Genomic DNA, 27,921 nt, shown 5'->3' on the forward strand with positions numbered 1-27,921 from the left:
TCGCTCTGCATCCAAAATATGACCGTGCTCGACGGTCTACACATGATGAGAAACGACTGTCGCTACTCGCGACCACTCGCAATTGTGTCAAGATGGATTCCTTAGCTCATCTGCAGGCTCCGGGGTCCGTGTTGTCAATATATAAACGCTCAAATTAGTTCTAAGTGAAGGATTTAACCAATATATGCATTATCTTGCGTATGTACATGTCTTAGGGCGATCTGCTTGTATGGAATGTGACCTGGCGTCTGGCGATGGCTTCGGAACGCTTTGGTTGCCCATTCTATTGCCATTTCGCCGCTGTTACCATTAAACATACCACTCTCCGAGCAATCCCAATCTGCCTCTTTTTTCGGAGTTTTGTCTTGCTGGGAGGCATTGTTTTGATTACCAGATGGGGTGCAAAAGGACCCCAGAGTCCATTGCTGAACTAAAGAATCCACTATGACCGAATTACAAGTGCTTGCGAGCAAGGACCGTTGGTTCCTTGTCACGTGTAGACCACCAAACCCAGTTGTATTTTCGATGCACGGTTCTGTATGATACATATGATGCAATTTAACTCGTATCTTTACTCTTTCCTTAAGTTTTTGAACAACTTTACCACGTTTTTTGTTCAAATTCGCTTTAGTTGGCGAGAAAATAGGCATTCATTGTGAATTTTTGCCTCGGCGCCAAGTAAAAGCGCACATCCGCGGGTTAGGTGGTGGGCGATTGCTGTCGTCCACCTTACTCGAATGAAACGTCGTTGCGGCAAAACATAATGGAATAAGGCAGGATTGTGGATAATTGCAATTCTTTTACGATACTGTGGTACACGGTAGTCCGAATCGCCCCCAATATCTATTCTTATTGAGCTAAATGAATTTTAATAGCTCAGGTATAATATTGTCGCAGTGAATAGAAGCGATACTGAGCCTGTTAAGTATATGATAAAATCGAATGTAGATTGAGTGTGTATAAATGCGACGAACAGCGTCGCTTAAATACAGTAGAGCTAACAATGAACGCACATACCGCGTAGTGCAGACAAAAGAAATACTGACAATAAGGAAGAGCAAACAATATTCTGGGATGAGGAATATGAGAGCTTCGATGGGAAAAAGAAGTCTCGTTCAATAATTCTCAACCCGCAAGTCAATACATGACCACTGATCGACCATATTAACAGTGCTCACCTCGCTCTCAGCCAACAAAACATCGCTGCCACTCATATCCAAGCGACAACGGCTTACTATAGTCCGCTCGAAGCGTGCCTTCAGGCCCGATCGTATAAACTGTCTCGGGGCGGGGAAAGACCTTGCGCAGATCAGATGGAACCCAGAAGAGTAGCCGCGAGTCGTGGTTACGTGCCCACCCCCCACTGTCGATCGTCAGTCCACCGGCAATGGCGCGATGAGGCTCCCTCTGATCCGAGGTTGAAGAGGCAGATCTGGATAAGTAGCATGCAGCGCCCCTTCCTGGTGTCTTCCATACTCGAACCGTCGAGTCCCATGAGCCCGAGACGATGTATGCACCGTCGGGTGAACATGCCACCGAGCTGATCCCACCTTGATGTCCTTCAAGTGGCTCGCATGCAGGAGCACCATCTCCCACCCTCCACACTCGAACACTTCCATCATCCGAGCCAGATACGATGTGATTGCCGTCGGGTGAGAACACGATTGACCTTACCTGGTCCTGATGTGCCATGAGAGGACCGAGAGCCAACTTGCCCCTGCGCGAGTCAAAAATGCGGATAGCGCCATCATCGGATCCGGAAGCAATGAGTCTGCCGTCAGGCGAGAACGTCACTGACATTATACGCTCTTTATGCCGCAGCGACCCAAACGGACGGAACACGCGTGATAGCGTCTGCGAGCCCCACATCCGGATCTTCCCGTCGTCAGACCAAGAAACAACATGCTTGCCGTCGGGGGAGAATGCCGCTGAGTTGACCTCGTCGTCGTGTGTTCTGACCAGGTCTGTAGGTGTCAGAGTGTCATCATCCACATCCCACACGCGTATGTTCTTGCCCCGCGAGGCAGAAACAACGTGCCTGCTATCGGGTGAGAACGACACTGACCATATCCTTTTTTCATGCCCTCGAAGTGGACCGGATAGCAGCTTGCCACTTGCGGCATCCCATAGACATATGCCGTTGTCGTTGCCACCGGAAATAAGGTACCTGCCGTCGAGTGAGAACGCCACCGAGTTGATATCGTCGGTGTGTGCGACAAGTGGCTGGAGAGCAGCAGTGCCATCCTGTGTGTTGAACATGTAGATCGCTTCGTCGGCACCCGCTGCGGCAATGCGTGACCCATCAGGCGAGATTGCAACCGACCAGACAGCGCTGGTTGGTGCGTTGGAATGTGAGGAGTGAGATGATGTCGAGTAGAGTCTGTTCCACATCTTGACGGTGCGATCGTCTGAGCATGATGCGACTCGTGTGCCGTCGGGTGAGAACGCAGCGGAGGAAACCGGTCCGTTGTGTGTGCCAAGTAGGCAAGGGTTGGAGTAGCCGGTCTCTACATCCCATATATACACGCACCTATCCCAAGAGCCAGTGACGAGTTTGTCTCCGAGTGGCGAAAACCCAATGGATCTGATTGTGTCGTTGTGTACTTTGGGTGGGGAGTGTGTGGCGGTGCCGTCCTGTAGACTCCAGACGCGCAGATCACCGGATTCATGGCCAGTGACAAGGTGCTTGCTGTTTGGCGAAAAGGCGATTGAATAGACTGAGGACCGATGAGCGTTGAATGGAAAAGGGAGTGACTCTCTGGTGGATGCGTCGTAAACAACAATCGGACACGTATTGCTATCCAAGCCACATGCGATTTGCTTGCCATCAGGAGAGAATGCCGTGCAGAGGACTTCATCAGGATGGCGTTTGATGGAGTTGGGTATTTGACTTCCGTTGCCACTGTCCCATATCCGCGTTGTCTTGTCTTTGGACCCTGAGAGGATGTGCTTGCCCTCGGGTGAGAACGATACTGACGTCACCCAGCTTTCATGCCCCTTGATGACGTCATATATGCAGGTGCATGTCTGCGCGTCTCGCACAAGGATCGTACCGTCATAAGAGCCAGAGACAAGCAGCAGCCCATCGGGAGAGAACGCTACGGAGTTGACCTGCTTGGTGTGCCCCTCGAGGGGGCCAAGAGCAACCGTTCCATTGTGGCTATAAACTACATGTACTGTGCCATCTTGGAATCCAATTGCAAATCGAGACCCATCAGGAGAGAATGCCAGTGAGAGGGCAGCCAAGTCCATTGGCCATGTTGCTAGTAGCGCCGTTTGACTTTGTTCCATTGCAGATCCTTCCAGGCTGAGAAGATCCCGAGTACGACCCCAGTACTGCTTGCGTACCGAGCTTGTCCGATGGCAGAATGCCAATGCCGAGATGTATATATGCGGCGTCGACTGCGAAACAGATCCAGCAGCATACTTTGACACAAAGATCCACGAGTCGTTCAGCAGCTTGGTCAGATATGATGATCCGTCTTCAATCTGTTACTCATCATCAGCCTCATACTCATACTGCACTGCTTAGATGCCTTACCGTCACCCATGGCTTGAGCGCTAACAGCATCCTCATCCCTTTGTCCAGCGTACGCTTCAGGCTCACCACCTCCATCCAGAACAGCAGTCGGTATGATAGAAGCTCTTCCAGCCCTTTCCGCACTGTCTCGCATGGCGCGCTCTTGACTACATGGTCTCCCCAGTGGTGTACTACGTATGACAGCATTGGCGAGATTGACCTTGCTATCCGATCATCTAGGTCTTGCACTTCGCTATCCGGTATGAACGACGTCTCTAGACTACAGATGTTGAACCGCAGCTGGTCTTCCATCACCTGGAAGCACCGTTCGGCGAGCAGCTGACTGTGCTTTGCTTCGTCGCAGTAGAACTTGGTCGACCGCGCCTCATCAAACATAAAGTCGGGGAACGATGCATGCAGCGTGGTGATCATCTTAGTTGCTTGCGACACGTGCAGCACCGAATACAGAGGCTGCAGCAGTATGTTAGCCTTTGTCGCCTTGATCCCCGTCAGAGATGCCAGTGTATCGATGTCCACCGGCTCCCGTGTGCATACTGCGGTCCAGAGAACCAGTCGCATCTGTTGCTGCTCATGGGGGTTTCGGCCAGTTTGGCGTATTGCAGCCTCCAGGATTGTGGTATACAGGTCATCGATATCCGAGTGCTCATAGCCCGAGCTTGGTGACGAACTGAGAATGGCCTCGAGCCGATCTGGGTCGACCATTGTACCCATCTGTCGGACATATCGAATGGCGGTGGCGGCGTATATGAAAAGCCTTCCGGATAGCTTAGCAAGCTGGGTCAAATCGTGCTGGGAGATGCTGTCTCCGAGCTCTTCACGAAGGTACAGCTCGATGTCTGCTTCGACCATCGACCTCTCGATCTCGTGTAGCACGCATATCGATCGATTCAGGTCGGATTGTGCCTCGACCCTGTGACGGATGTCCGGCTCCGGTCGACTGGTCACGAAGAACTTGAGTGGCAGGGTTGGAGTCATTCTGAAAAGTGCGTCCAAGATGGTTCGCACCCCGTTTGCGTTGCTGCATTCGTCAAGTGCATCGACCACGACCACAAGCCCTTTTGTAATCCCGGTCTTTACTCTCGATAGCGGCTCCTTGATAAGTCGCTCGCATTGCCTGTCTATCGACTGTGACTTGATGTTAGGCTGTTGTCCCAAAACCTCCAGCAACGCTGATCGAAAAGCAGGCGAACACTGTGCCAACTGATAGGCGATAGTCGGTATGATTCTTCCCACGTTTCGACATTCCTCGGATGTGCGGGTGCAAAAAAAGCTAGCCCCAAGTGCACCACGTTCTTCAAGACATTCGGCAAAGGTGTATGCGATCGTTGTCTTGCCTGTGCCGGCCATTCCGTTCATCCAGAACACGTTGGGCTTCGTCCAATCGACTGACCACTGTTCGAGCTCCAGCAAGATCTGCGACCGAGTGTTCCGAGTGCATGCTCTACGATTCACATCGTGCGACAAAAGCGAGTTGTAGACCGCAGACTCCACAGGTGACAAACCTGCAAGACGAGAGTCCTGACCGAATAAACCTCAGTGTTCTCATTTATACATCCGATCTCGAGCTCACCGCCCGCCGTTCTTCGGCAATGTTCCACATTTTCAGGTTTGCTTCAATCTGTCCCGCATGTTAGCAATGCCATTTACCAATATATACCTATCTCCCACCTTTATGTCCTTCAGTATGTCAGCTATGTTCTTGTACCCGCGTAGTATTTCCTCCTCGTCCTGGTCCGCATCCGTAAGATATCTTGTAGTTCGATGGTCCTGCTTTCTGCGGATGATCGTCACTTGCTCTTCGACAGACCTTTGTATTCTGTCAGCTTTGCGGATTCGACCTGTTTTGCATGACTTACGCTGCGATTCCTTCAAGGAACTCCGAAACATCGCTCGACTTGGCTTCCTGTATATGCCGGTGAAGCCTTTCAAGGAGCAGCGACAGCCGTCTTGCTAATGCCTCCATTTCGCTATGATTCTTAGAGCTCAGCTAGACAAGAGTCTGGATTAGCCTCCATGAACCCGGCGGATATAGCCCAGATCACCGACCTCTATGTGCTCGACGGAGGCTAGCAGTCCTCCAATAGCAGCCTGTAGAGGCGGAAACAGCTTCGTTGCGCTATGCAATGTTCTCAGTGTACTGGTCAGGACTTGTATGGCTGGAAGCGCGGGGGTGGTGGGCCGAGGGACTTTGACGGTTGCAGTGTCTGTAGCAGCGTCGGTGCCTTTGCGTGGATCAGTTGCAACCGGCAGTTGACTTGTGTCTGAGTGTCCCAATGGGCTGCTTGACGGCACCGCGTTTTTATCAGCAGTAGAACGTGATTGAGAGGCGGACGGCTCCGCGTGTAAAGACTGGGTATTGGGGTGGATGGAAGGTGTGGGGGTAGAAAGATCCAACGCGTTGAGTCTTGCTACAATTTTATTTTTCTTGCGCCGCAAGGAGGCAAGAAAGCCTGTCGCTTCATCTGGGGAAGCCATTGGCCGACCGTAGTCGTTGAGCTGGACAAGGGCACAAGCGCTTGAGGCTGCTCAGGTCAAGCGCGAATGATCGGCGCTTGCACGAACACCTTGTGGGGTCTTTGCATTTGTCATTCAGCCAACCAGTGCCAATGTCAGATTTTGCCATTTGAAGAGATTTGGCGTAGAGCGCTCATGTATTGGGGTGCGAGAGACTTGTCCGGTGCAGTTCTAGAAAAGCCTGATATCAAAGGCTCAAGGAGCTGGCTGGCTTGGAGGTCAACACGAAAACATATCATTTACCTAGTAACGATCCTGTGTCGGGACTTTGCTTTTTAGACGGACTGCGATATCTCACTGAATAAAACCAGGATACTACAACATCGCATATTTGCTCAAGGTAACTACAGGATCTGAGTGCAGGTCAATACTAGGTACGATGATAGCTCATAGTACTTACCACTCAACTCAGGAAGCTGACCTAGTGGTTATTTTCTACGCCGCGGAACGGACCTTGTATGTCATCAGAGTGAAATCGATGGGCAAATGCGAATGGAATGTACTTTTCGGATGGGAGAATGCTGCCAGGAGAACAGTTTGGAACCTGAGGGACTTTGCACCGGGGCAACACGATATAAACTGAACAGAGCAGAAGTCGATAGAAAGCCGACGTGGATCGTCAACTTGGCAAGCCCGTGGGAGGACCTATTCGAGGAGTCAGTCTTTACTCTTGATATAATTCGACAATTGCAGTTCTTGTATCTGTGCTAATTTCAACGATCATAAGCAACTCATGAATGTGTGCATCACCAAACAAGCCAGCCGGACCAAGTCCGAGGGGAATCTGTCGTCAAACACTCACCGGCCGTCCCGGGTCTACATATGAACTGACATACCCAAGTCCTTGGACTATCCGCATGATTCGTTCCGTTTGGTTCACCAAACATGAGCTTGCTACGAGTGACCAGTGCCTTGTCACCGACTTCGAACCCGACCGCCGAACACTGCGCATTTGAGTGAGGTTTCCTGAGCCGGGGTACCTCTGGTTCTTGGGTCCAAGAGAGACGAAGAAATCAATCACGCCGCTAATGCTGAGCTTTGATATGCGTATTCGGCCAAGTGTGAGGTCCTGCAGTAGTGGAAAATGAGAGGGAAGCATTAAGAGGAAAAAATAAGAAGTATCTACTTATGCACATACAACTTGCGTCCCAGTCCAGACCTACTCGGTCAGCATGATCGTACACGTACGACGGCCTTGCCCGTCTTCGACCCGACAGCCTCTGGAGCAATCCTGTCACGTACACCTTGAGCCACCTCCTCCAATTTACGCGACACAACCGTACCTTTGGCTATGTATACCTAATCCCAAGCTTTGTTGCGAACTGGATTCCCGGGAGTGCTTTGGAGCGAGTAGAGATCGACCCTCTGGCCTGGACTTAGAGTGGACACAGCTCCACATTGGTGGCCGGTATAGGACGACCCAACCAAAGCTGCAAGCTTCTCGCCTGTTTCAGCCAGCTTTTCTGCTCGGGTCTGATTGGGCATGTCGACAAGTTCTGCCAACCACAGTCAGCACGCAATATTCATCCGGCAGTCTGACAATCGCACCGGACTCGGCTTGCAAAAACACCCAGAAAATCTCCACGCGGTCGTCCGAGAAGGTAGTACTTCATAAAGTACGGCTGAGTGCCCAGTCTGAAGACGCAGCCCCCGCACACCCATGAGGTAGCTGCAAAAAGTCCCCGACACTGGCCATCTACGTCTGCTCGTTTCGACGGTTTCGGGATCGAAACAGAGTATGAGTCGTACGTGGGACACTCCAACAGCGTCTCTTCTGCTTCCCATCGTTCGCGCAGTTTCCTCGAGCGCATCACACGTTTTTGGGTCTATCTCCGATACTGCCTTGTATCAGCGGACGACGCATCAGACCTTTCATTGCACGCACTTTCATGTATGACCAGACTTTGCAGCTTTCGCCATTTCGCTCAGTGCTGAGTCGAGGTGGGGTCTGTTCGTCTTTGGAGCGGTCATTCGCCAGACCTTATGGCTGTGTGGGCATCTGCAGCACGGAGTTATTGGGGAACGATGGTAGATGTGTGAAAATGACTACTCACAGACGGGTACAGAGGTATTCGTATAGTATCAAGGGTCGATCAGGATACACCTGCTGCGAGTGTGAATGGTCGCGTTTGGGCGGTGAGGCGTTGATACCGTTCGCAGCGTATATGACTTTCTAGATCCTATCTGCTGGCAATTGTGATGTTTCTGCGACGAGACTGGCATTTTATGCTTACCACAAGGTCGTGTGATGGGTGCATTCGACCCTCTCAGCACGCTATCGAGTACGTCCTCTTATTCTTCTGACAGACTACGGCGAGAGTGCGCATGGGACTTCAATGACGCAGTCTCGGTGATAAGACACGAGCAAAAGAACATAGTCGAGCTGACTCGGATGGTATGGACTTGCATGTCTGGGATAGTGATGCTGACAAAAGCCGGTGCCCATTTCGTGCTGAGCATCCAAGCATGGACGATCGTAGTTCAGAACTCCCAACAGGCTCAAGCGCCAGAACCCTGAAGCTGACTCAGCGTGGACCCGAGCAGTTGTGACTCCCTGCGCCACTCTCTCGGTCACCTCATACTCGAATATCGTCTTGTTCATTTTTCCGCTCTACTATCCACTCGTCAGAAATGCTCAACACGAGACGGGAGTATGGATCACGACCGAGGGCGGACGACGTCAGTTGGAGTAAACGCGAATATGAACCCGGATATTTGACTCGTCCCAATCTCAGCGGAACTACCCTCATCCCTCCTTATAGACACGGTGCTCATCATAACCTGCTCCAGGCTGGGCAAGCTGGGAGCTCGACCCTAGGATACAGCGTCTCGTTGGCGAGGCCATGGTTTATCAACTCGTGACGGATGCCACGGAATTGCCGAGGAGAGAAGGTTCACTCATCAAACTAAACATGGACTCGATCTGGCGCTGTTACTATGTCATTCTCTCAGTAGGTCTACGGCCTTGCACGAGTGGACAAGTAGAGCTGACTGTCTTCTAAGCGTCATGTCTGCCCTTTTGCAGGAAATCGCATCTATCCTCCCTCGGCTTTTCCTGTCAGCTCTCATAACCAACACGTCCTTGAGGGTTTGTGACGCGCTTGCTCCGATGCAATGTGCTTCCAGTAGCAGTGATTCAATGTACGTATATATCTCTAGCTCAAGATCCTTATCATGCCTGTCTACCCAGCGAACACCTATAAGTCCACCACTCACAGGCTTAACCTTGGCGTATTGACCGAGGCGCGAGCCACCAATATCGACCTTGATCACTCTGACAAAAATGGCAAGACGAGGGGTACCTCTTTTCAGTCCAAGAGCAAGCCGTTGATTGCTAATGCTGGAAATGAAGTTGTGCTTTCGGCTGGCGAGTTCATCGTGCGCTACGATGGCATCTTCAAGGCTAACAAGGAATATCCAGGTACTCTTCTGATCCCTGAACTTCTTGAGCCGAGCAGCATTGACAGTCGCAACGTGTTGAGGAAGCGCAAGACTATCCCAAAGATCGACCTTTCTGAAGTTGGGGAGAAGTACCAAGACCATATCTTGGTTTCGACTACATACGAGGTAAGGAAAGGGCTCGTCACCTGTGACAGCCCTGGGTATAATGATACATTTAGTGCAGCTGCCGAAGCTCAATAGTAAGCAGGCTTAAGATATATTAGATGAATGGGAGCTTACACGAGAACAATGAAAAGACTCATGACTGGCCACTTGTCGCTTCTAACTCCATGCTATCATAGATCGACCTTCACTACCTTGCTAGTTGTGGCAAGATCGCGCACATGCACGGGTCGCTGTGGGAGGACCTGAGGAAGGAAAGGCCTCCGATGCTTCAGAAGGAGTAGTACAGAATCCAAGGGCTGTGGCTGAGGAAGAAGATGTGTAGCGTCGAAATGATTCTGCATCAAGGCAAGTATGCTGTTCGGCGGTTTTCCAAAAGTCTTGTTGACTGTGTGACCCTATCAGGATACTTTGGACCCGGTCCAGCAAAGTCGGATACGTCATGTATCTCATTTATCATGTGCAATCAACATCCATTCTCCAGCTGACGCATTGTCAGTCATGATTGCTATCCGCCATGCGCCACCCAATCAACCGGCTTACGTCATAGCCAACTCTTTAACACCTCAGATCCCCTGTCACCTCCAGCCATCGACCCTACCCACCTACCCAAGCGACTATGTATATTGTTTGCAATCTATTACTACTTTTTCTGAAACCTCGTCACCGGTGCAGAAATAAAATCGGTCGAGACATGACCTGAACGCGTGAGCCCATGCGCAGCATTTCGAGTCTATGTTCCTCTTCTGTACAAGAGTACTGGCCTTTACCGCAATCCACCTCTACCACCTCCTAGATCATCCTCCCCTTGTGTATGTCTGATTCGTTCGCTATGGCCTAGCTTGGTGCCTGACGAAGCGACATGCCAAAGCGCTGCTAGCTTCTACTCGAGTTGCCGGATGCTATAACGAGCCGGGGGAGGGAGAGGGGGGGAGCAAACGAGTACCTAACTCGTACGTCTAACGAGTCACAAACCCAAACGTCGTCGATGCCCTGAGCATATATTCAGACCGTTGCATCCAGTACAAGTAGCGCCGACATCCCCGATCTGTTTCCTTGATTCGTACTGTTTGATTGGCTATTGATTGATCGCTTGGTTGACTGGGAAATCCGCATACGCCTACTCAATTTGCGACATTTCGAAAGAAAATTCCTCAACTCACTCCCACAGTCAGAACCAGACAGGCTGCCATGCAAGAGTGAAGGATCATACCATGGCCATATCGAATTCGTCGCTATAACTCAGAACCAGAGAGGGGGACATATGTGGCTCACATGCAGGCGGAGTATCTCGTGACTGGCATATCGTCGAAGCTGGTGAATGTCGAAACCCAGATAGCGCAGAGATTGCGGCGAACATACTCCACGACACGTCCGCCATGATGCTTGATGAGACAAGAGACATCCGGGATATATAGGCGCCGAAAAAAGGGCGGTGTTTTCGTTGCCTGGCTGTTAGAAAGTGTCATTCTTTTTGATTTCAACAAATTAAGGATTGTTGCCAAGTAGCATTCGGTCGTAGCACCGAAACAAACTATCGCGGGGCATGAATAGCCTAGTCAAGATACATACTATTTATTATATAAATATCCACTCACCCAGGGTCAATCAAAAAGCGTTCAGCACTTTCCGCAGTTCGCACCCGAACCCCCCCCCCCTTGACACTTACCCATGGGAGTCAGCGAAGCTTGGACGAAGCTATATTCTCGCCATTCGCGTAGATTCGAGCCATCATGTTAGGCATAGTTGAGTACGGCGAATTGGCTATCTGTTATGACCTGCTACTCTCACACCGTATCAGTTGCTATATCGTAGATGGGGATGCAGTAGACACTCCTTCGGCATCACATGAGCATGCGTGTCGAACGCTGTACCAAGCCAGATGGGGAGTAGGCGGCCTTGTTTCATATAAAGTATGAGAGATTGACAGTTATGAACAAAACAATTCGGAAGTGATGCGGACCCTTTGCGTCTGGACTCGGACAGCTTTTGGAGTTGTGTATTTGCGTTCAAGAGACGATCACCAGTGTAGTGAAAAATGTTGTTCCAGTGTATGTAGATTTTGTGACATAGGTTATTGTGCTGTACTGTTGAATATGGGTCCACAACTCAGAGATAAACATCGAGCGTTCAATATGCGTGGATATCGACGTCGAAACTGAGTGATGGGTGAGCGTCGAGGCAGACCCTAACCTGACCAAACAAAGTGACAGCAAAGCTTAATTATAAGCCCCAGCCCGATCTTCTGATCGATCCACGATCGAGTCAGATTCTGATAGTAGTCCAACAGTTCTTCAGTTCTCTCATATATCATGGATGCCAGGAACACATACGCTCTGCAGTACCGGAAGACTGACGGGAAGTTATCGAGATAGAGAGATCCTAACACTTTGAGCGGCCACAAACGCCAATAAGACATCAGACCGACTCTGATATCAATTCAAGTTGACCAGCCATAAGGCATTATCCTCTTACTTTTGATCGATAGTGCTTCGGTTTGCTAAGACCTAATCTTTCTGAGCCCGGTTAGAACGTGGCTCAAATGAAACCATATGATACCTGCAAAAAGGTGTCTGCCACACCGGGACCGAATAAGATACATGCACCCCGTGTTCATGAGCTTACGTATGACTCTGATCATTACTCGAATGAAACGTCGTTGCGGCAAAACGTAATGGAATAAGGCAGGATATATGGATAATTGCAATTCTTTTACGATACTGTGGTACACGGCAGTCCGAATCGCCCCCGATATCTATTCTCAACCCACAAGTCAATACATGACCACTGATCGACCATATTAACAGTGCTCACCTCACTCTCAGCCAACAAAACATCGCTGCCACTCATCTCCAAGCAACAACGGCTTACTATAGTCCGCTCGAAGCGTGCCTTCAGGCCCGATCGTATAAACTGTCTCGGGGCGGGGAAAGACCTTGCGCAGATCAGATGGAACCCAGAAAAGTAGCCGCGAGTCGTGGTTACGTGCCCACCCACCACTGTCGATCGTCAGTCCACCGGCAATCGCACGATGAGGCTCCCTCTGATCCGAGGTAGAAGAGGGAGATTGTGATAGCTCCGATACAACGCCTGTTCTTGGTGCCTTCCATACTCGGATCGTCGAGTCACCTGAGCCTGAGACGATGTATGCACCGTCGGGTGAACATGCCACCGAGTTGACCCAACCTTGATGTCCTTCAAGTGGCTCGCATGCAGGAGCGCCATCTTCCACCCTCCACACTCGAACGCTTCGATCAGCCGAGCCAGATACGATGTGATTGCCGTCGGGTGAGAACACAATTGACCTTACCCAGTCCTGATATGCCTTGAGAGGACCGAGAGCCAACTTGCCACTGCGCGAGTCAAAAATGCGGATAGCGCCATCATCGGATCCGGAAGCAATGAGCCTGCCGTCAGGCGAGAATATCACCGTCCAGATAGGCCCTTTATGCTGCTGCAACCCAAACAGATCAAACACGGGTGATAGCGTCTGCGAGTCCCACATCCGGATCTTCCTGTCGTCAGACACAGAAACAACATGCTTGCCGTCGGGGGAGAATGCCGCTGACTTGACCTTGTCGTCGTGTGTTCTGACCAGGTCTGTAGGTGTCAGAGTGCCATCATCCACATCCCACACGCGTATCGTCTTGTCCTCGGAGGCAGAAACAACGTGCCTACTATCGGGTGAGAACGACACTGACCATATCCTTGCCTCATGCCCTCGAAGTGGACCGGATAGCAGCTTGCCGCTTGTGGCATCCCACAGACATATGCATTTGTCGTCGCCGCCAGAAACGAGGTACCTGCCGTCGAGTGAGAACGCCACCGAGAAGATCCAATCGGTGTGTGCGACAAGTGGCTGGAGAGCGGGAGTGCCATCGTGTGTGTTGAACATGTAGATCGCTTTGTCTTCACCCGCTGCGGCGATGCGTGACCCATCAGGCGAGATTGCAACCGAGTGGACACGCTTGGTTAATGCGTTGGAGTGTGAGGTGTGAGATGATGTCGAGTGCAGTCCATTCCACATCTTGACAGTGCGGTCATATGAGCATGATGCAACTCGTGTGCCGTCGGGTGAGAACGCAGCGAAGGAAACCTCAAGGTGGTGTGTGCCAAGTAGGCAAGGGTTGGAGTAGCCGTTCTCTACATCCCATATATACACGCACCTATCCCAAGAGCTAGTGACGAGTTTGTCTCCAAGAGGCGAAAACCCAATGGATGTGATTGCTTTGTTGTGTACTTTGGGTGGGGAGTGTGTGGCGGTGCCGTCCTGCAGACTCCAGATGCGCAGTTCACCGGACTGATGGCCAGTGACAAGGTGCTTATTGTTTGGCGAAAAGGCGATTGATCGGACTGGGGATTGATGAGCATCGAATGGAAAAGGGAGAGACTCGCTGGTGGATGCGTCGTAAACAACAATGGGACACTTATCGCTGCTCAAGCCACATGCGATATGCTTGCCATCAGGAGAGAATGCCGTGCAGTTGACTGGGAAAGGATGGCGTTTTATGGAGTTGGGTATGAGACTGCCGTTGCCACTGTCCCACATCCGCGTTGTCTGGTCATTGGACCCTGAGAGGATGTGCTTGCCGTCGGGTGAGAACGATACTGACGTCACTTCTTCTCTATGCCCCTTGATGACGTCATATATGCAACTGCCCGTCTGCGCGTCTCGCACAAGCATTGTACCGTCCTCAGAGCCAGAGACAAGCAGCAGTCCGTCGGGAGAATATGCTACGGATCTGACCAAATTGGTGTGTCCCTTGAGGGGGCCAAGAGCAACCGTTCCATTGTGGATATAAACTACATGTACTGTGCCATCTAAGAATCCAATTGCAAATCGAGACCCGTCAGGAGAGAATGCCAGTGAGAGGGCATACGTGTTTATCGGCCATGATGCTAGTAGCGCCGTTTGACTTTGTTCCATGGCAGATCCTTCCAGGCTTAGAAGATCCCGAGTGCGACCCCAGTACTGCTTGTATACCGAGCTTGTCTGATGGCAAAATGGCAACGCCGAGATGTATATATGCGGCGTCGACTGCGAAACAGATCCCGCAGCATACTTTGACACAAAGATCCACGAGTCATTCAGCAGCTTGATCAGATATGATGATCTGTCTTCAACCTTTTACTCATCATTAGCCTTGTACTCACACTGCACTGCTTAGATGCCTGACCGTCACCCATGGCTTGAGCGCCGACAGCATGCTCACCCCTTTGTCCAGCGTACCCTTCAGGCTCACCACCTCCATCCAGAACAGCAGCCGGTATGACAGGAGCTCTTCCAGCCCTTTCCGCACTGTCTCGCATGGCGCGCTCTTGACTACATGGTCTCCCCAGTGTTGCGCTACGTATGACAGCGTTGGCGAGATTGACCTTGCTATCCGATCTTCTAGGTCTTGCACTTCGCTGTCGGGTATGAACGACGTCTCTAGACTACAGATGTTGAATCGCAGCTGGTCTTCCATCACCAAGAAGCACCGTTCGGCGAGCAGCTGACTGTGCTTTGTTTCGTCGCAGTAGAACTTGGTCGACCGCGCCTCATCGAACATAAAGTCGGGAAACGATGCATGCAGCGTGGTGATCATCTTGGTTACTTGCGACACGTGCAACACCGAATACAGGGGCTGCAGCAGTATGTTAGCCTTTGTCGCCTTGATTCCCGTCAGAGATGCCAGTGTATCGATGTCCACCGGCTCCCGCGTGCAAACTGCAGTCCAGAGAACCAGTCGCATCTGCTGCTGCTCATGGGGGTTTCGGCCAGTTTGGCGTATTGCAGCCTCCAGGATTGTTGTATACAGGTCGTCGATATCCGAGTGTTCATAGCCCGAGCTTGGTGACGAACTGAGAATGGCCTCGAGCCGATCTGGGTCGACCATTGTACCCATCTGTCGGACATATCGAATAGCGGTGGCGGCATATATGAAAAGCCTTCCGGATAGCTTAGTAAGCTGGGTCAAATCGTGCTCGGAGATGCTGTCTCCGAGCTCTTCACGAAGGTACAGCTCGATGTCTGCTTCGACCATTGACCTCTCGATCTCGTGTAGCACGCATATCGATCGATTCAGGTCGGATTGTGCCTCGACCCTGTGACGGATGTCCGGCTCCGGTCGACTGGTCACGAAGAACTTGAGTGGCAGGGTTGGAGTCATTCTGAAAAGTGCGTCCAAGATGGTTCGCACCCCGTTTGCGTTGCTGCATTCGTCAAGCGCATCGACCACGACCACAAGCCCTTTTGTAATCCCAGTCTTTACTCTCGATAGCGGCTCCTTGATGAGTCGCTCGCATTGCCTGTCTATCGACTGTGACTTGATGTTAGGCTGTTGTCCCAAAACCTCCAGCAACGCTGATCGAGAAGCAGGCGAACACTGTGCCAACTGATAGGCGACAGTCGGTATGATTCTTCCTACGTTTCGACATTCCTCGGATGTGCGGGTGCAAAAGAAGCTAGCCCCAAGTGCACCACGTTCTTCAAGACGTTCGGCGAAGGTGTATGCGATCGTTGTCTTGCCTGTGCCGGCCATTCCGTTCATCCAGAACACGTTAGGCTTCGTCCAATCGACTGACCACTGTTCGAGCTCCAGCAAGATCTGCGACCGGGTGTTCTGAGTGCATGCTCTACGATTCACATCGTGCGACAAAATCGAGTTGTAGACCGCAGACTCCACAGGTGACAAACCGGCAAGACGAGAGTCCTGACCGAATAAACCTCAGTGTTCTCATTTATACATCCGATCTCGAGCTCACCGCCCGCCGTTCTTCGGCTATGTTCCACATTTTCAGGTTTGCTTCAGTCTGTCCCGCACGTTAGCAATGCCATTTACCAATATATACCTATCTCCCACCTTTATGTCCTTCAGTATGTCAGCTATGTTCTTGTACCCGCGTAGTATTTCCTCCTCGTCCTGGTCCGCATCCATAAGATATCTTGTAGTTCGATGGCCCTGCTTCCTGCGGATGATCGCCACTTGCTCTTCGACAGACCTTTGTATTCTGTCAGCTTTGCGGATTCGACCTGTTTTGCATGACTTACGCTGCGATTCCTTCAAGGAACTCCGAAACCTCGCTCGACTTGGCTTCTTGTATATGCAGGTGAAGCCTTTCGAGGAGCAGCGATAGCCGTCTTGCCAATGCCTCCATTTCGCTATGATTCTTAGAGCTCAGCTAGACAAGAGTCAGGATTAGCCTCCATGAACCCGGCGGATATAGCCCCAATCACCGACCTCTATGTGCTCGACGGAGGCCAAAAGTCCTCCAATAGCAGCCTGTAGAGGCGGAAACAGCTTCGTTGCGCTATGCAATGTTCTCAGTGTACTGGTCAGGACTTGCATGGCTGGAAGCGTGGGGGTGGTGGGCCGAGGGACTCTGACGGTTGCGGTGTCTGTGGCCGCGTCGGTGGCTTTGCGTGGATCAGTTGGAACCGGCGGTTGACCTGTGTCTGAGTGTCCCAATGGGCTGCTTGACGGCACCGTATTTTCATCAGCAGTAGAACGTGATTGAGAGGCGGACGGCTCCGGGGGTAAAGACTGAGTACTGGGGTGAATGGAAGGTGTGGGAGTAGAAAGATCCGACGCGTTGAGTCTTGCTACGATTTTATTTTTCTTACGCCGCAAGTAGGCACGAAAGCCTGGCGCTTCATCTGGGGAAGCCATTGGCCGACGGTAGTCGTTGAGCTGGACAAGGGCACAAGCGCTCGAGGCTGCTCAGGTCAAGCGCGAATGATCGGCGCTTGCACGAGCACTTTATGGGGTCTTCGCATTTGTCATTCAGCCAACCGGTGCTAATGTCAGATTTTGCCATTCGAGCGGATTTGGCGTAGAGTGGTCTTGTATTGGGGCCCAAGAGACTTGTCCGGTGCAGTTCTAGAAAAACCTGATGTCAAAGGCTCAAGGAGCTAGCCGGCTTTAAGGTCAACACGAAAACATATCATTTACCTAGTAACGATCCTGTGTCGGGACTTTGCTCTTTTTACGCACTGCAATATCTCACTCAATAAAACCAGGATACTCCAACATCGCATATTCGCTCAAGGTAACTACAGGATCTGAGTGCTTGTCAATACTGGGTACGATGATAGCTCATAGTACTTACCATTCAACTCGGGAAGTTGACCTAGTGGTTATTTTCTACGCCGCGGAACGGACCTTGTATGTCATCAGAGTGAAATCGATGGGCAAATGCGAATGGAATGTACTTTTCGGGTGGGAGGATGCTGCCAGGAGAACAGTTTGGAACCTGAGGGACTTTGCACCAGGGCAACACGATATAAACTGAACAGAGAAGAAGTAAATAGAAAGCAGACGTGGATCGTCAACTTGGCAAGCCCGTGGTAGGACCTATCCGAGGAGTCAGTCTTTACTCTTGATATAATTCGACAATTGCAGTTCTTGTATCTGTGCTAATTTCAACGATCGTAAGCAACTCATGAATTTGTGCATCACCAAACAAGCCAGCTAGACCAAGTCCCAAGGGAGCCTGTCATCACACACTCACCGGTTGTCTTCAGCCTACATGCCAATTGACATACCCAAGTCCTTGGACTATCCACACAACTCATTCCGTTTGGTTCATCAAACATAAGCTTGCTAGTGATCGGTACCTTGTCACCGGATTCGTACTCGACCGCCAAACACTACACATTCCAGTGAGGGTTCCTGAGCCGGAGTACCTGTGGTTCTTCGGTCTAACAGAGGCGAAGAAATCGATCATGCCGCTAATGCTGAGCTTTGATATGCGTATTCGGCCGAGAGGGAGGACCTGCAGTAGTGGAAAATGAGAGGGAAGCACTAAGGGGAAAAAATAAGAAGTATCTACTTATGCACATACAACTTGCATCCCACTCCAGACCTACTCAGTGAGCATGATCGTGCACGTACGACGGCCTTGCCCGCCTTCAACTTGACAGCCTCCGGAGCAGTCCTGTCACGTACACCTTCAGCCACCTCCTCTAATTTATGCGACACAATCGTACCTTTGGCTATGTATACCTAATGCCAAGCTTCGTTGCAAACTGGATTCCCGGGAGTGCTTTGGAGCGAGTAGAGATTGACCCTCTGGCCTGGACCTAGAGTGGGCACAGCTCCACATTGGCGGGCGGTATAGGACCACCCAAGCAAAGCCGCAAGCTTCTTGCCTGTTTCAGCCAGCTTTTCTGCTCGGGTCTGATTGGGCATGTCGACAGGTTCTGCCAACCACAGTTAGTACGCAATATTCGTCCGGCAGTCTGACAATCGCACCGCACTCGGCTTGCAAAAACACCCAGAAAATCACCACGCGGTCTTCTGAGAAGGTAGTGCTTCATAATGTACGGCTGAGTGCCCAGTCTGAAGACCCAGCGCCCGCAGACCCATGAGGTAGCTGCAAAAAGTCCCCGACACTGGCCATCCACGTCTGCTCGTCTCAACAGTTTCGGAATGGAAACAGAGTACGAATCGTACGTGGGACACTCCAACAGCGTCTCTTCTGCTTCCCATCGTTCGCGCAGTTTCCTCGAGCACATCAAACGTTTTTGGATCTATCTGCGATACTGCCTTATATCAGCGGACGACGCATCAGACCTTTCATTGCACGCACTTTCATGTATGACCAGACTTTACAGCTTTCGCCATTTCGCTCAGCGCTGGATCGAGGCGGGGTCTGTTCGTCTTTGGAGCGGTCATTCGCCAGACCTTATGGCTGTGTGGGCATCTGCAGCACGGAGTTATTGGAGAACAATGGCAGATGTGTGAAAATGACTACTCACAGACAAGTGCAGAGGTATTCGTATAGTATCAAGGGTCGATCAGGATATACCTGCTGCGAGTGTGAATGGTCGTGTTCGGGCGGTGAAGCGTTGATACCGTTCGCAGAGTATATGACTTTCTAGATCCTATCTGCTGGCAATTGTGATGTTTCTGCGACGAGATTGGCATTATAGGCCTACTGGAAGGTTGCGTGATGGGTGCATTCGACCCTCTCAGCACGCTGTCGAGTACGTCCTGTTGTTCTTCTGACAGGCTACGGCGAGAGTGCGCATGGGACTTTCAATGAGGCAGTCTCGGTGATGAGACACGAGCAAAAGAAGAAATTCAAGCTGACTCGGATGATATGGAGTTGTATGTCTAAGATAGTGATGCTGACAAAAGTCGGTGCCCGTTTTGTACTGAGCATCCAAGCATGGACAATCGTAGTCAAGAACTCCCAACAAGCTCAAGCGCCAGAGCCCTGAAGCTGACTCAGGGTGGACCCGAGCAGTTGTGACTTTCTGCGCCGCTCTCTCGGTCACCTCATACTCGAATATCGTCTTGTCTATTTTTCCGCTCTACTATCCACTCGGCAGAAATGTTCAATACGAGACGGGAGTATGGATCACGACCGAGGGCGGACGACGTCAGTGTTAGAGTAAACACGAATACGAACCCGGATATTCGACTCGTCCCAATCTCGACGGAACTACCCTCATCCCTCCAATGGACACGGTGCTCATGATAACCTGCTCCAGGCTGGGCAAGCTGGGAACACGACCCTAGAATATGGCACCTTGTTGGCGAGGCCATGGTTTATCAACTCGTGATGGATGCCACGGAATTGCCGAGGAGAGAAGGTTCACTCATCAAACTAAACATGGCGAAACCCACTCGATCTGGCGCTGTTACCATGTCATTCTCTCAGTAGGTCTATGGCCTTGCAGGAGTGAACAAGTAGAGCTGACTGTCTGCTAGGCGTCATGGCTGCCCTTTTGCAGGCAATCGCATCTGTCTTCCCTCGGCTTTCCCTCGCCAACCCTCATAACTGATACGCTCCAGGAGGCTTGCGACGCGCCTTTTTGATGCAATGTGTTGCTAGTAGCAGTGAGTCAATGTATGTATATCTTTAGCTCGAGATACCTATCATGCCCGCTTACGCAGCAAACACCTACTACAAGTCCGCCGCTCACAAGTCCAACCTTGGCGTATTGACCGAGGCGCGAGCCACCAATATCGAACTCGATCATTCTGAGAAAGATGTCACGACGAGGAGTATCTCTTTTCACTTCAACAGCGAGTCATTGACTGCCAAGGCTGGAAAGGCAGTCGTGCTTTTGGCTGGTGAGCTCATCATGCGTTACGACGGTGTCTTCAAGGCTAACAGCGAACATTCAGGTACTCTTCTGGTCCGCCAACTTCTTGAGCCGAGCAGCATTAACAGTAGCAATGTATTGAAGAATCTCAAGTTTATTCTAAAGGCCGACCTCCCTGGAGTTGGGGAGAACTACCAAGATCATGTTTTGGTTTCGACTACATACGAAGCAAAGAAAGGGGTCATCACCTACGACAACCTTGGGTATAACGATACCTTTAGGGCAGCTGCCGAAGCTCAGTAGTAAGTGGGCTTGCAATATATCCGATGAACGGGAGCTTACACGAGAACAGTGAAAAGACTCATGACGGGCCACTTGCCGCTTCTAACTCCATGCTATCATGGATCGACCTTCACTACCTTGCTAGTTGTGGCAAGATTACGCATATGCACAGGTCGCTGTGGGAGGACGTGAGGAAGTACAAAGCTACGTTGCTTCAGAAGGAGCAGTACAGGATCCAAGAGCTGTGACTGAGGAAGAAGATGGGCAAAGTCGAAATCATTCTGCATCCAGGCAAGTATACTATTCGACACTTTGCCAACAGTCACGCTGACCGTGTGGTCTGATCAGGATCCTTTGGACCCGGTCCCGCAAAGCCGAAAACGTCATGCATCTCGATTATCATGTGCATTCAGCATCCATTCTCTTGTGGAAACATTGCAAGTCGTGACTGCTATCCGCCACGCGCCACGCAATCAGGCTGCTTATGTCATGCCCAGCATTTGAACACCTCACACTCCCTGTTGCCTCCAGCTATCGATCCTAACTACCTGTCCAAGCAAACAGGTGCGTTATTTGCCATCTATTACCCACCTTTCTAAAACGTTGTCCCCAATATAGACCAGAGCATCCTCGTGGGGTCAGTCAAGTTTGCCAGTAAGATTGCCGAGACTGACCGACTGGCTGCGATGCTTGTTGCCTAACAGGACTCCAGTCCAGGTGTCAAGTAGTACGAGGATATTAACAAATGGGTCAAGGGCAAATCCGCACTTTGCACCACCTAATAGGAACTGCGGCGATGGCGGCCAAATCGGTTGGAGGGGTGGTGGATGAGAAGCTGAAGGTGTATGGAACGAGTAATCTGCAAGTGGTATATGATGTTTCGGAGTAGTGATATGTGATATTCCGTTCTGAAAATTGTCACGATGATAGGTGGACGCAAGTGTGATCCCTATGCACCTCGCCGCTTATCTGCAGCGCCCTGTCTAAGGTGTTGCGGAAAGGGCAACTGATACTATCAGGGACGATTCGGAGCTCTAACTTCGAGTTATGTTCGGAGCATTTTATTTTCTATGTTGAAATACTAGAAGACTATTTCCCGAAGTTTTTCGAGCTGTGAGATGCCTTTGCACTACATGTACAGTGGATACAAGCGACAGCGATGTACTCTATGTGTTCCGATTTCATATGCATTCCCATATGTTGTGACTTACCCGACGGCTAAGGCTTCACTCATAGATTGAGGCGTACCTCGCACGTTGGGCCTTGCTCGAGCGGGGCCTGATTGGAGCAGAAATTTGTGGAGCACGACAGACTGTTATATTGCGTCAGCAAAAGAAATACATCGTACTGGGCGGCATAAACGTCCATGGATATACATAAAGCACACTACGGACCATTCGGTATCTATTCTCTGCCTAAAAGTAAATATATGACTACACATTGACCACATCAACAGTGCTCACCTTACTCTCAGCCAACAAAACATTGGTGCCACTCGTCATCAAGTAACAAAGGTTTGTCATAGTCCACTTGAAGGCTGCCTCGAGGGCCAATGATGCATACTTCTCCGGAGCAGGGGAAAATCTCGAACATATCTGATGGAACCCAGAAAACTAGCTGTAAGTCAAGGTTGCGCGCCCACCCACCACTGTCGATCGTCAGTCCACTGGAGATCGCACGATGAGGCTCCCTCTGGTCTGAGGTCGAAGAGGCAAATCGAGATGAGTCGTATGCAGCGCCCCTTCCTGGTGCTTTCCATACTCGAATCGTCGAGTCATCCGAGCCTGAGACGATGTATGCACCGTCGGGTGAACATGCCACCGAGCTGATCATATCTTGATGTCCTTCAAGTGGATTGCATGCGGGAGCCCCATCTTCCACCCTCCACACTCCAACGCTTCCATCAGCCGAGCCAGATACGATGTGATTGCCGTCGGGTGAGAACACAATTGACCTTACCCGGTCCTGATGCACCATGAGAGGACCGAGAGCCAACTTGCCACTGCGCGAGTCAAAAATGCAGATAGCGCCATCATCGGATCCGGAAGCAATGAGTCTGCCGTCAGGCGAGAATATCACCGACCAGATAGGCCCTTTATGCTGCTGCAACCCAAACAGATCAAACACGGGCGATAGCGTCTGCGAGTCCCACATCCGGATCTTCCCGCCGTCAGACCCAGAAACAACATGCTTGCCGTCGGGGGAGAATGCCGCTGAGTTGACCTCGTCGTCGTGTGTTCTGACCAGGTCTGTAGGTGTCAGAGTGCCATCATCCACATCCCACATGCGTATGGTCTTGTCCTTGGAGGCAGAAACAACGTGCCCACTATCGGGTGAGAACGACACTGACCATATCATTTCTTCATGCCCTCGAAGTGGACCGGATAGCAGCTTGCCGCGTGTGGCATCCCACAGACATATGCATTTGTCGTCGCCGCCAGAAACGAGGTACCTGCCGTCGAGTGAGAACGCCACCGAGAAGATCCAATCGGTGTGTGCGACAAGTGGCTGGAGAGCGGCAGTGCCATCGTGTGCGTTGAACATGTAGATCGCTTTGTCTTCACCCGCTGCGGCGATGCGTGACCCATCAGGCGAGATCGCAACCGAGTAGACACCATTGGTTAGTGCGTTGGAGTGTGAGGAGTGAGATGATGTCGAGTGCAGTCCATTCCACATCTTGACCGTGCGATCGTCTGAGCATGATGCGACTCGTGTGCCGTCGGGTGAGAACGCAGCGGAGTTAACATCAAAGTGGTGTGTGCCAAGTAGGCAAGGGTTGGAGTAGCCGTTCTCTACATCCCATATATACACGCACCAATCCCAAGAGCTAGTGACGAGTTTGTCTCCGAGTGGCGAGAACCCAATGGATCTGATTCTGCCGTTGTGTACTTTTGGTGGGGAGTGTGTGGCGGTGCCATCCTGTAGAGTCCAGACGCGCAGTTCACCGGATGAATGGCCAGTGACAAGGTGCTTGCTATTTGGCGAAAAGGCAATTGAAAAGACTGGGGATTGATGAGCATCGAATGGAAATGGGAGCGACTTGCTGGTGGATGCGTCGTAAACAACGATAGGAGACTTCTTGCTACCCAACCCACATGCGATATGCTTGCCATCAGGAGAGAATGCTGTGCAGTTGACTTCATTAGGATGGCGTTTGATGGAGTTGGGTATCAGACTGCCGTTGCCACTGTCCCACATCCGCGTTGTCCCGTCCCAGGACCCTGAGAGGATGTGCTTGCCGTTGGGTGAGAACGATACTGACGTCACTGCTCTTTCATGCCCCTTGATGACGTCATATATGCAGTTGCCCGTCTGCGCGTCTTGCACAAGGATTGTACCGTCATAAGAGCCAGAGACAAGCAACAGTCCATCGGGAGAGAACGCTACGGAGTTGACTTCCCTGGTGTGCCCCTCAAGGGGGCCAAGAGCAACCGTTCCATTGTGGGTATAAACTACATGTACTGTGCCATCTTCAAATCCAATTGCAAATCGAGACCCATCAGGAGAGAATGCCAGCGAGAATGCTCTCGAGTCCATCGGCCATGTCGCAAGTAGCGCTGTTTGACTTTGTTCCATGGCAGATCCTTCCAGGCTTAGAAGATCTCGAGTGCGACCCCAGTACTGCTTGTATACCAAGCTTGTCGGATGGCAAAATGGCAACGCCGAGATGTATATATGCGGCGTCGACTGCGAAACAGATCCAGCAGCATACTTTGACACAAAGATCCACGAGTCGTTCAGCAGCTTCATCAGATATGATGATGTGTCTTCGACCTATCAGCCGTCATCAGCCTCGGACTCATACTGCACTACTCAGATGCCCTACCGTCACCCATGGCTTGAGCGCTAACAGCATGCTCGTCCCTTTGTCCAGCGCACCCTTCAGATTCACCACCTCCATCCAGAACAGCAGCCGGTATGACAGGAGCTCTTCCAACCCTTTCCGCACTACCTCACACGGCGCGCTCTTGACTACATGGTCTCCCCAGTGGTGCGCTACGTATGACAGCGTTGGCGAGATTGACCTTGCTATCCGATCTTCTAGGTCTTGCACTTTGCTATCCGGTATGAACGACGTCTCCAGACTACAGATATTGAATCGCAGCTGTTCTTCCATCACCTCGAAGCACCGTTCGGCGAGCAGCTGACTGTGCTTTGCTTCGTCGCAGTAGAACTTGGTCGACCGCGCCTCATCAAACATAAAGTCGGGGAACGATGCATGCAGCGTGGCGATCATCTTAGTTGTTTGCGACACGTGTAGCACCGAATACAGAGGCTGAAGCAGTATACTGGCCTTTGTCGCCTTGATTCCGGTCAGGGCTGCTAGTGTATCGATGTCCACCGGCTCCCGCGTGCAAACTGCGGTCCAGAGAACCAGTCGCATCTGCTGCTGCTCATGGGGGTTTCGGCCAGTTTGGCGTATTGCAGCCTCCAGGATTGTGGTATACAGGTCGTCGATATCCGAGTGCTCATAGCCCGAGCTTGGTGACGAACTGAGAATGGCCTCGAGCCGATCTGGGTCGACCATGGTACCCATCTGTCGGACATATCGAATGGCGGTGGCGGCATATATGAAAAGCCTTCCGGATAGCTTAGCAAGCTGGGTCAAATCGTGCTCGGAGACGCTGTCTCCAAGCTGTTCGCGAAGGTATAGCTCGATGTCTGCTTCTACCATCGACCTCTCGATCTCATGTAGCACGCATATCGACCGACTCAGGTCGGATCGGGCCTCGACCCTGTGGCGGATGTTGGGCTCGGGTCGACTGGCGACGAAGAACTTGAGAGGCAAGTTGGGAGCAATCCTGAAAAGCACGTCTAGGATCATTCGTACCCCGTTCGCGTTGCTGCATTCGTCAAGTGCATCGATCACGACCACAAGTCCATCGGGTATATCGTCCTTTGCCTGCATGATCGGCTCTTTGATCAGCCTCTCGCATTGTTCCGTTATAGCCCGGGTCCCGATGTCAGGATTGCTCCCCAGTACCTTCACGACCGCTGATTGGAAGCTCATGGAGTACAGTGCAAGCTGATATGTGATCGTTGGTATGATTCGTCCTACGTCCTTGCACTCACTGGAAGTTCGCGTGCAGAAAAAGCTCGCGCCAAGAAGTCCTCGTGACTTGAGCGACTCGGCAAACGTATATGCGATGGTGGTCTTGCCTGTGCCAGCCATGCCGTTCATCCAGTATATGTTGGGCTTCTGAGGATTGACTGACCATTGGTCAAGCTCGGACAGGATCTGGGTTCGTGTGTGTTTGGTACAGGCTCGGCGATCGACCTCGGTTGAGAGAGTGGAGTTATGTGCAGCTAATCTGGATGGAAAAAGTTTATCGAGGCGGCTATTCTGTTATCGACCGACTCAGCCTAACATCTCCTTGTGAGCATATTCCAACGTACCGCAGTCTGCTCCGCTACACTACTCCATATATCCATGGTCGCATCGGTCTGTTATCCACCGTGAGCAACTCACCAATCTACCAACTGGTACTGACCTGTAGCTGGCGAAAGGCGCTCTCAATCCCACGATATGCCGCCAGGACTTCCTTCTGGTATTGCTCGGCCTTGTCCATGTTGCGTTCTATGGGCTGATCTCGCCGTTTCTTGATCACTTCCGTTTGTTTCTCGATCGACCTGTGCATCCTATGAGTTGCTTTATCTCATCTGACCCTTGGTGCTAACCTTTTCATTCTAGTTATGCAGTCCGACATATGAGCAGAGTTCGACCTCGGCACATGATAGGCTAAGGAACCGCTCAAGGCCTGAAGCTCCTGTAAGAGTGCTTCATACTCCGACTCGTACCCTGGGTCTATCTGCGTTTGCGCGAATGCATCAGTAGATTGCATTCGCTTCATTGTGTAGATCGTATGCAACTGACCTTGAGTGTCTCGAAACATGATATCACGTCGGTGATAACGGCTTGAAGTGGCGGAAATACACCCGCACTTTGACTCAAGTCTTTAAGCGCCGCGCCAACACGTTGTAAGCGTGGTCTGTTTGCTGTATTTTTCTGAGAAGCTGGCGTTCTAGGGCCCGCAACAGATGTTGGTCCATGAAGAGATGGCGAGCTCGGACCTCGTATTACACTATCCTCGATTGCAGGCGGAGGTGTGGTTGACATATCACGAGGGACTGGGGTGGCAGATTGCATTTGAGACGTTTCTCCCGAGGCGTTTGAGGTTTGTGTCGCATTATTGGAACTTGAAGCGGGCTCTGGGGTTGTTACATTTGACCGTGGACGCTTTGTAATTTTAGACACCAAAGAGTCAAGCGCACCCCGTTTGGCGCGGGGCGTGGAAGACATATGAGTAAATATGTGGGGGGAAGCTAGGTAGTTTTAGATATTCGAACTCTTAATCACTGGAATCGACCTATAAGTACTGCTCGGAGTAACTTGAATCACTAACCAAGTACAGAACTAGCTCGTCTGAGGTGGTTAGGGGAAGCCCAGCCAGGCAACACAGCCACATATAAATCGGTAAACGCCCGGTTGCAGATTATGATCATCAGAATTGTGCTTGGAAATCACCAGAAGCGCTCGTACTTTCAGGCTCGCACTGCAGAGTTGAGTATGTGCTGTCGAAGCCAAGGACTGGTGATGCGGAGCACTCCGGATTTCTTACGACTCGTATTTGCGATTTTTTGTTATGCTGGTGAGTATTCGCCAGCAACATCATAATCTGGTTTTAATGTAACTTTTCGTCTTTTCGTCTTTTCGTCTTCACAAGTGGTCCGAAGGTGGATGAACAAACATTTCAATCGATAAATAAAGCTACAGTATATGCTAATGCATGAACGGGTGCAAGGCCTTTTTTCGGAATCCTATTATAGTCGTGTTGGAGCCCAGCCCCATGATAGACTACACAATACCGGGGAGCACCCCACGAATCAGAGAGAGGTCCAGTAGTTCATAGTATACACTAGCGATGAAAAACAACATAAAGGAGAAAAGATAAAAGACTGAGGTAAATGCGAGCTTGGTAAT

At 51.1% G+C, this 27,921-nt stretch overlaps 6 protein-coding genes across 6 annotated transcripts; 2 read left to right on the forward strand and 4 right to left on the reverse strand.

Annotated features, from left to right (window-relative positions):
* Window positions 1–1,185: 1,185 nt before the first annotated feature.
* Window positions 1,186–6,016, reverse strand: RhiXN_05448 (peptidase C14; the record flags this gene model as incomplete). Its single annotated transcript, XM_043325264.1, has 6 exons — window positions 1,186–3,489; window positions 3,542–5,059; window positions 5,112–5,159; window positions 5,210–5,348; window positions 5,398–5,528; window positions 5,588–6,016. The coding sequence occupies 6 exons, from the start codon at window positions 6,014–6,016 to the stop codon at window positions 1,186–1,188; spliced, it is 4,569 nt and encodes a 1,522-aa protein (XP_043177683.1).
* Window positions 6,017–7,354: 1,338 nt separating this feature from the next.
* Window positions 7,355–7,866, reverse strand: RhiXN_05449 (uncharacterized protein; the record flags this gene model as incomplete). The annotated part of the gene is made up of 3 exons (XM_043325265.1): window positions 7,355–7,551; window positions 7,604–7,662; window positions 7,712–7,866. The coding sequence occupies 3 exons, from the start codon at window positions 7,864–7,866 to the stop codon at window positions 7,355–7,357; spliced, it is 411 nt and encodes a 136-aa protein (XP_043177684.1).
* A 1,363-nt stretch (window positions 7,867–9,229) lies between these two features.
* RhiXN_05450 (uncharacterized protein) lies at window positions 9,230–9,903 on the forward strand (the record flags this gene model as incomplete). Its single annotated transcript, XM_043325266.1, has 2 exons — window positions 9,230–9,622; window positions 9,799–9,903. The coding sequence occupies 2 exons, from the start codon at window positions 9,230–9,232 to the stop codon at window positions 9,901–9,903; spliced, it is 498 nt and encodes a 165-aa protein (XP_043177685.1).
* A 2,537-nt stretch (window positions 9,904–12,440) lies between these two features.
* Window positions 12,441–17,271, reverse strand: RhiXN_05451 (peptidase C14; the record flags this gene model as incomplete). Its single annotated transcript, XM_043325267.1, has 6 exons — window positions 12,441–14,744; window positions 14,797–16,314; window positions 16,367–16,414; window positions 16,465–16,603; window positions 16,653–16,783; window positions 16,843–17,271. 6 exons carry the CDS (start codon window positions 17,269–17,271, stop codon window positions 12,441–12,443), a joined length of 4,569 nt encoding a protein of 1,522 aa, XP_043177686.1.
* Window positions 17,272–20,489: 3,218 nt separating this feature from the next.
* RhiXN_05452 (GMC oxidoreductase) lies at window positions 20,490–21,187 on the forward strand (the record flags this gene model as incomplete). Its single annotated transcript, XM_043325268.1, has 3 exons — window positions 20,490–20,685; window positions 20,740–20,959; window positions 21,010–21,187. The coding sequence occupies 3 exons, from the start codon at window positions 20,490–20,492 to the stop codon at window positions 21,185–21,187; spliced, it is 594 nt and encodes a 197-aa protein (XP_043177687.1).
* A 1,222-nt stretch (window positions 21,188–22,409) lies between these two features.
* Window positions 22,410–27,240, reverse strand: RhiXN_05453 (peptidase C14; the record flags this gene model as incomplete). Its single annotated transcript, XM_043325269.1, has 6 exons — window positions 22,410–24,713; window positions 24,766–26,283; window positions 26,337–26,384; window positions 26,432–26,570; window positions 26,619–26,749; window positions 26,815–27,240. The coding sequence occupies 6 exons, from the start codon at window positions 27,238–27,240 to the stop codon at window positions 22,410–22,412; spliced, it is 4,566 nt and encodes a 1,521-aa protein (XP_043177688.1).
* Between the last annotated feature and the right edge of the window lie 681 nt (window positions 27,241–27,921).

This window comes from Rhizoctonia solani, chromosome 2 (genome assembly GCF_016906535.1).
Source record: "Rhizoctonia solani chromosome 2, complete sequence".
Classification (NCBI taxonomy): Eukaryota; Fungi; Basidiomycota; class Agaricomycetes; order Cantharellales; family Ceratobasidiaceae; genus Rhizoctonia; species Rhizoctonia solani.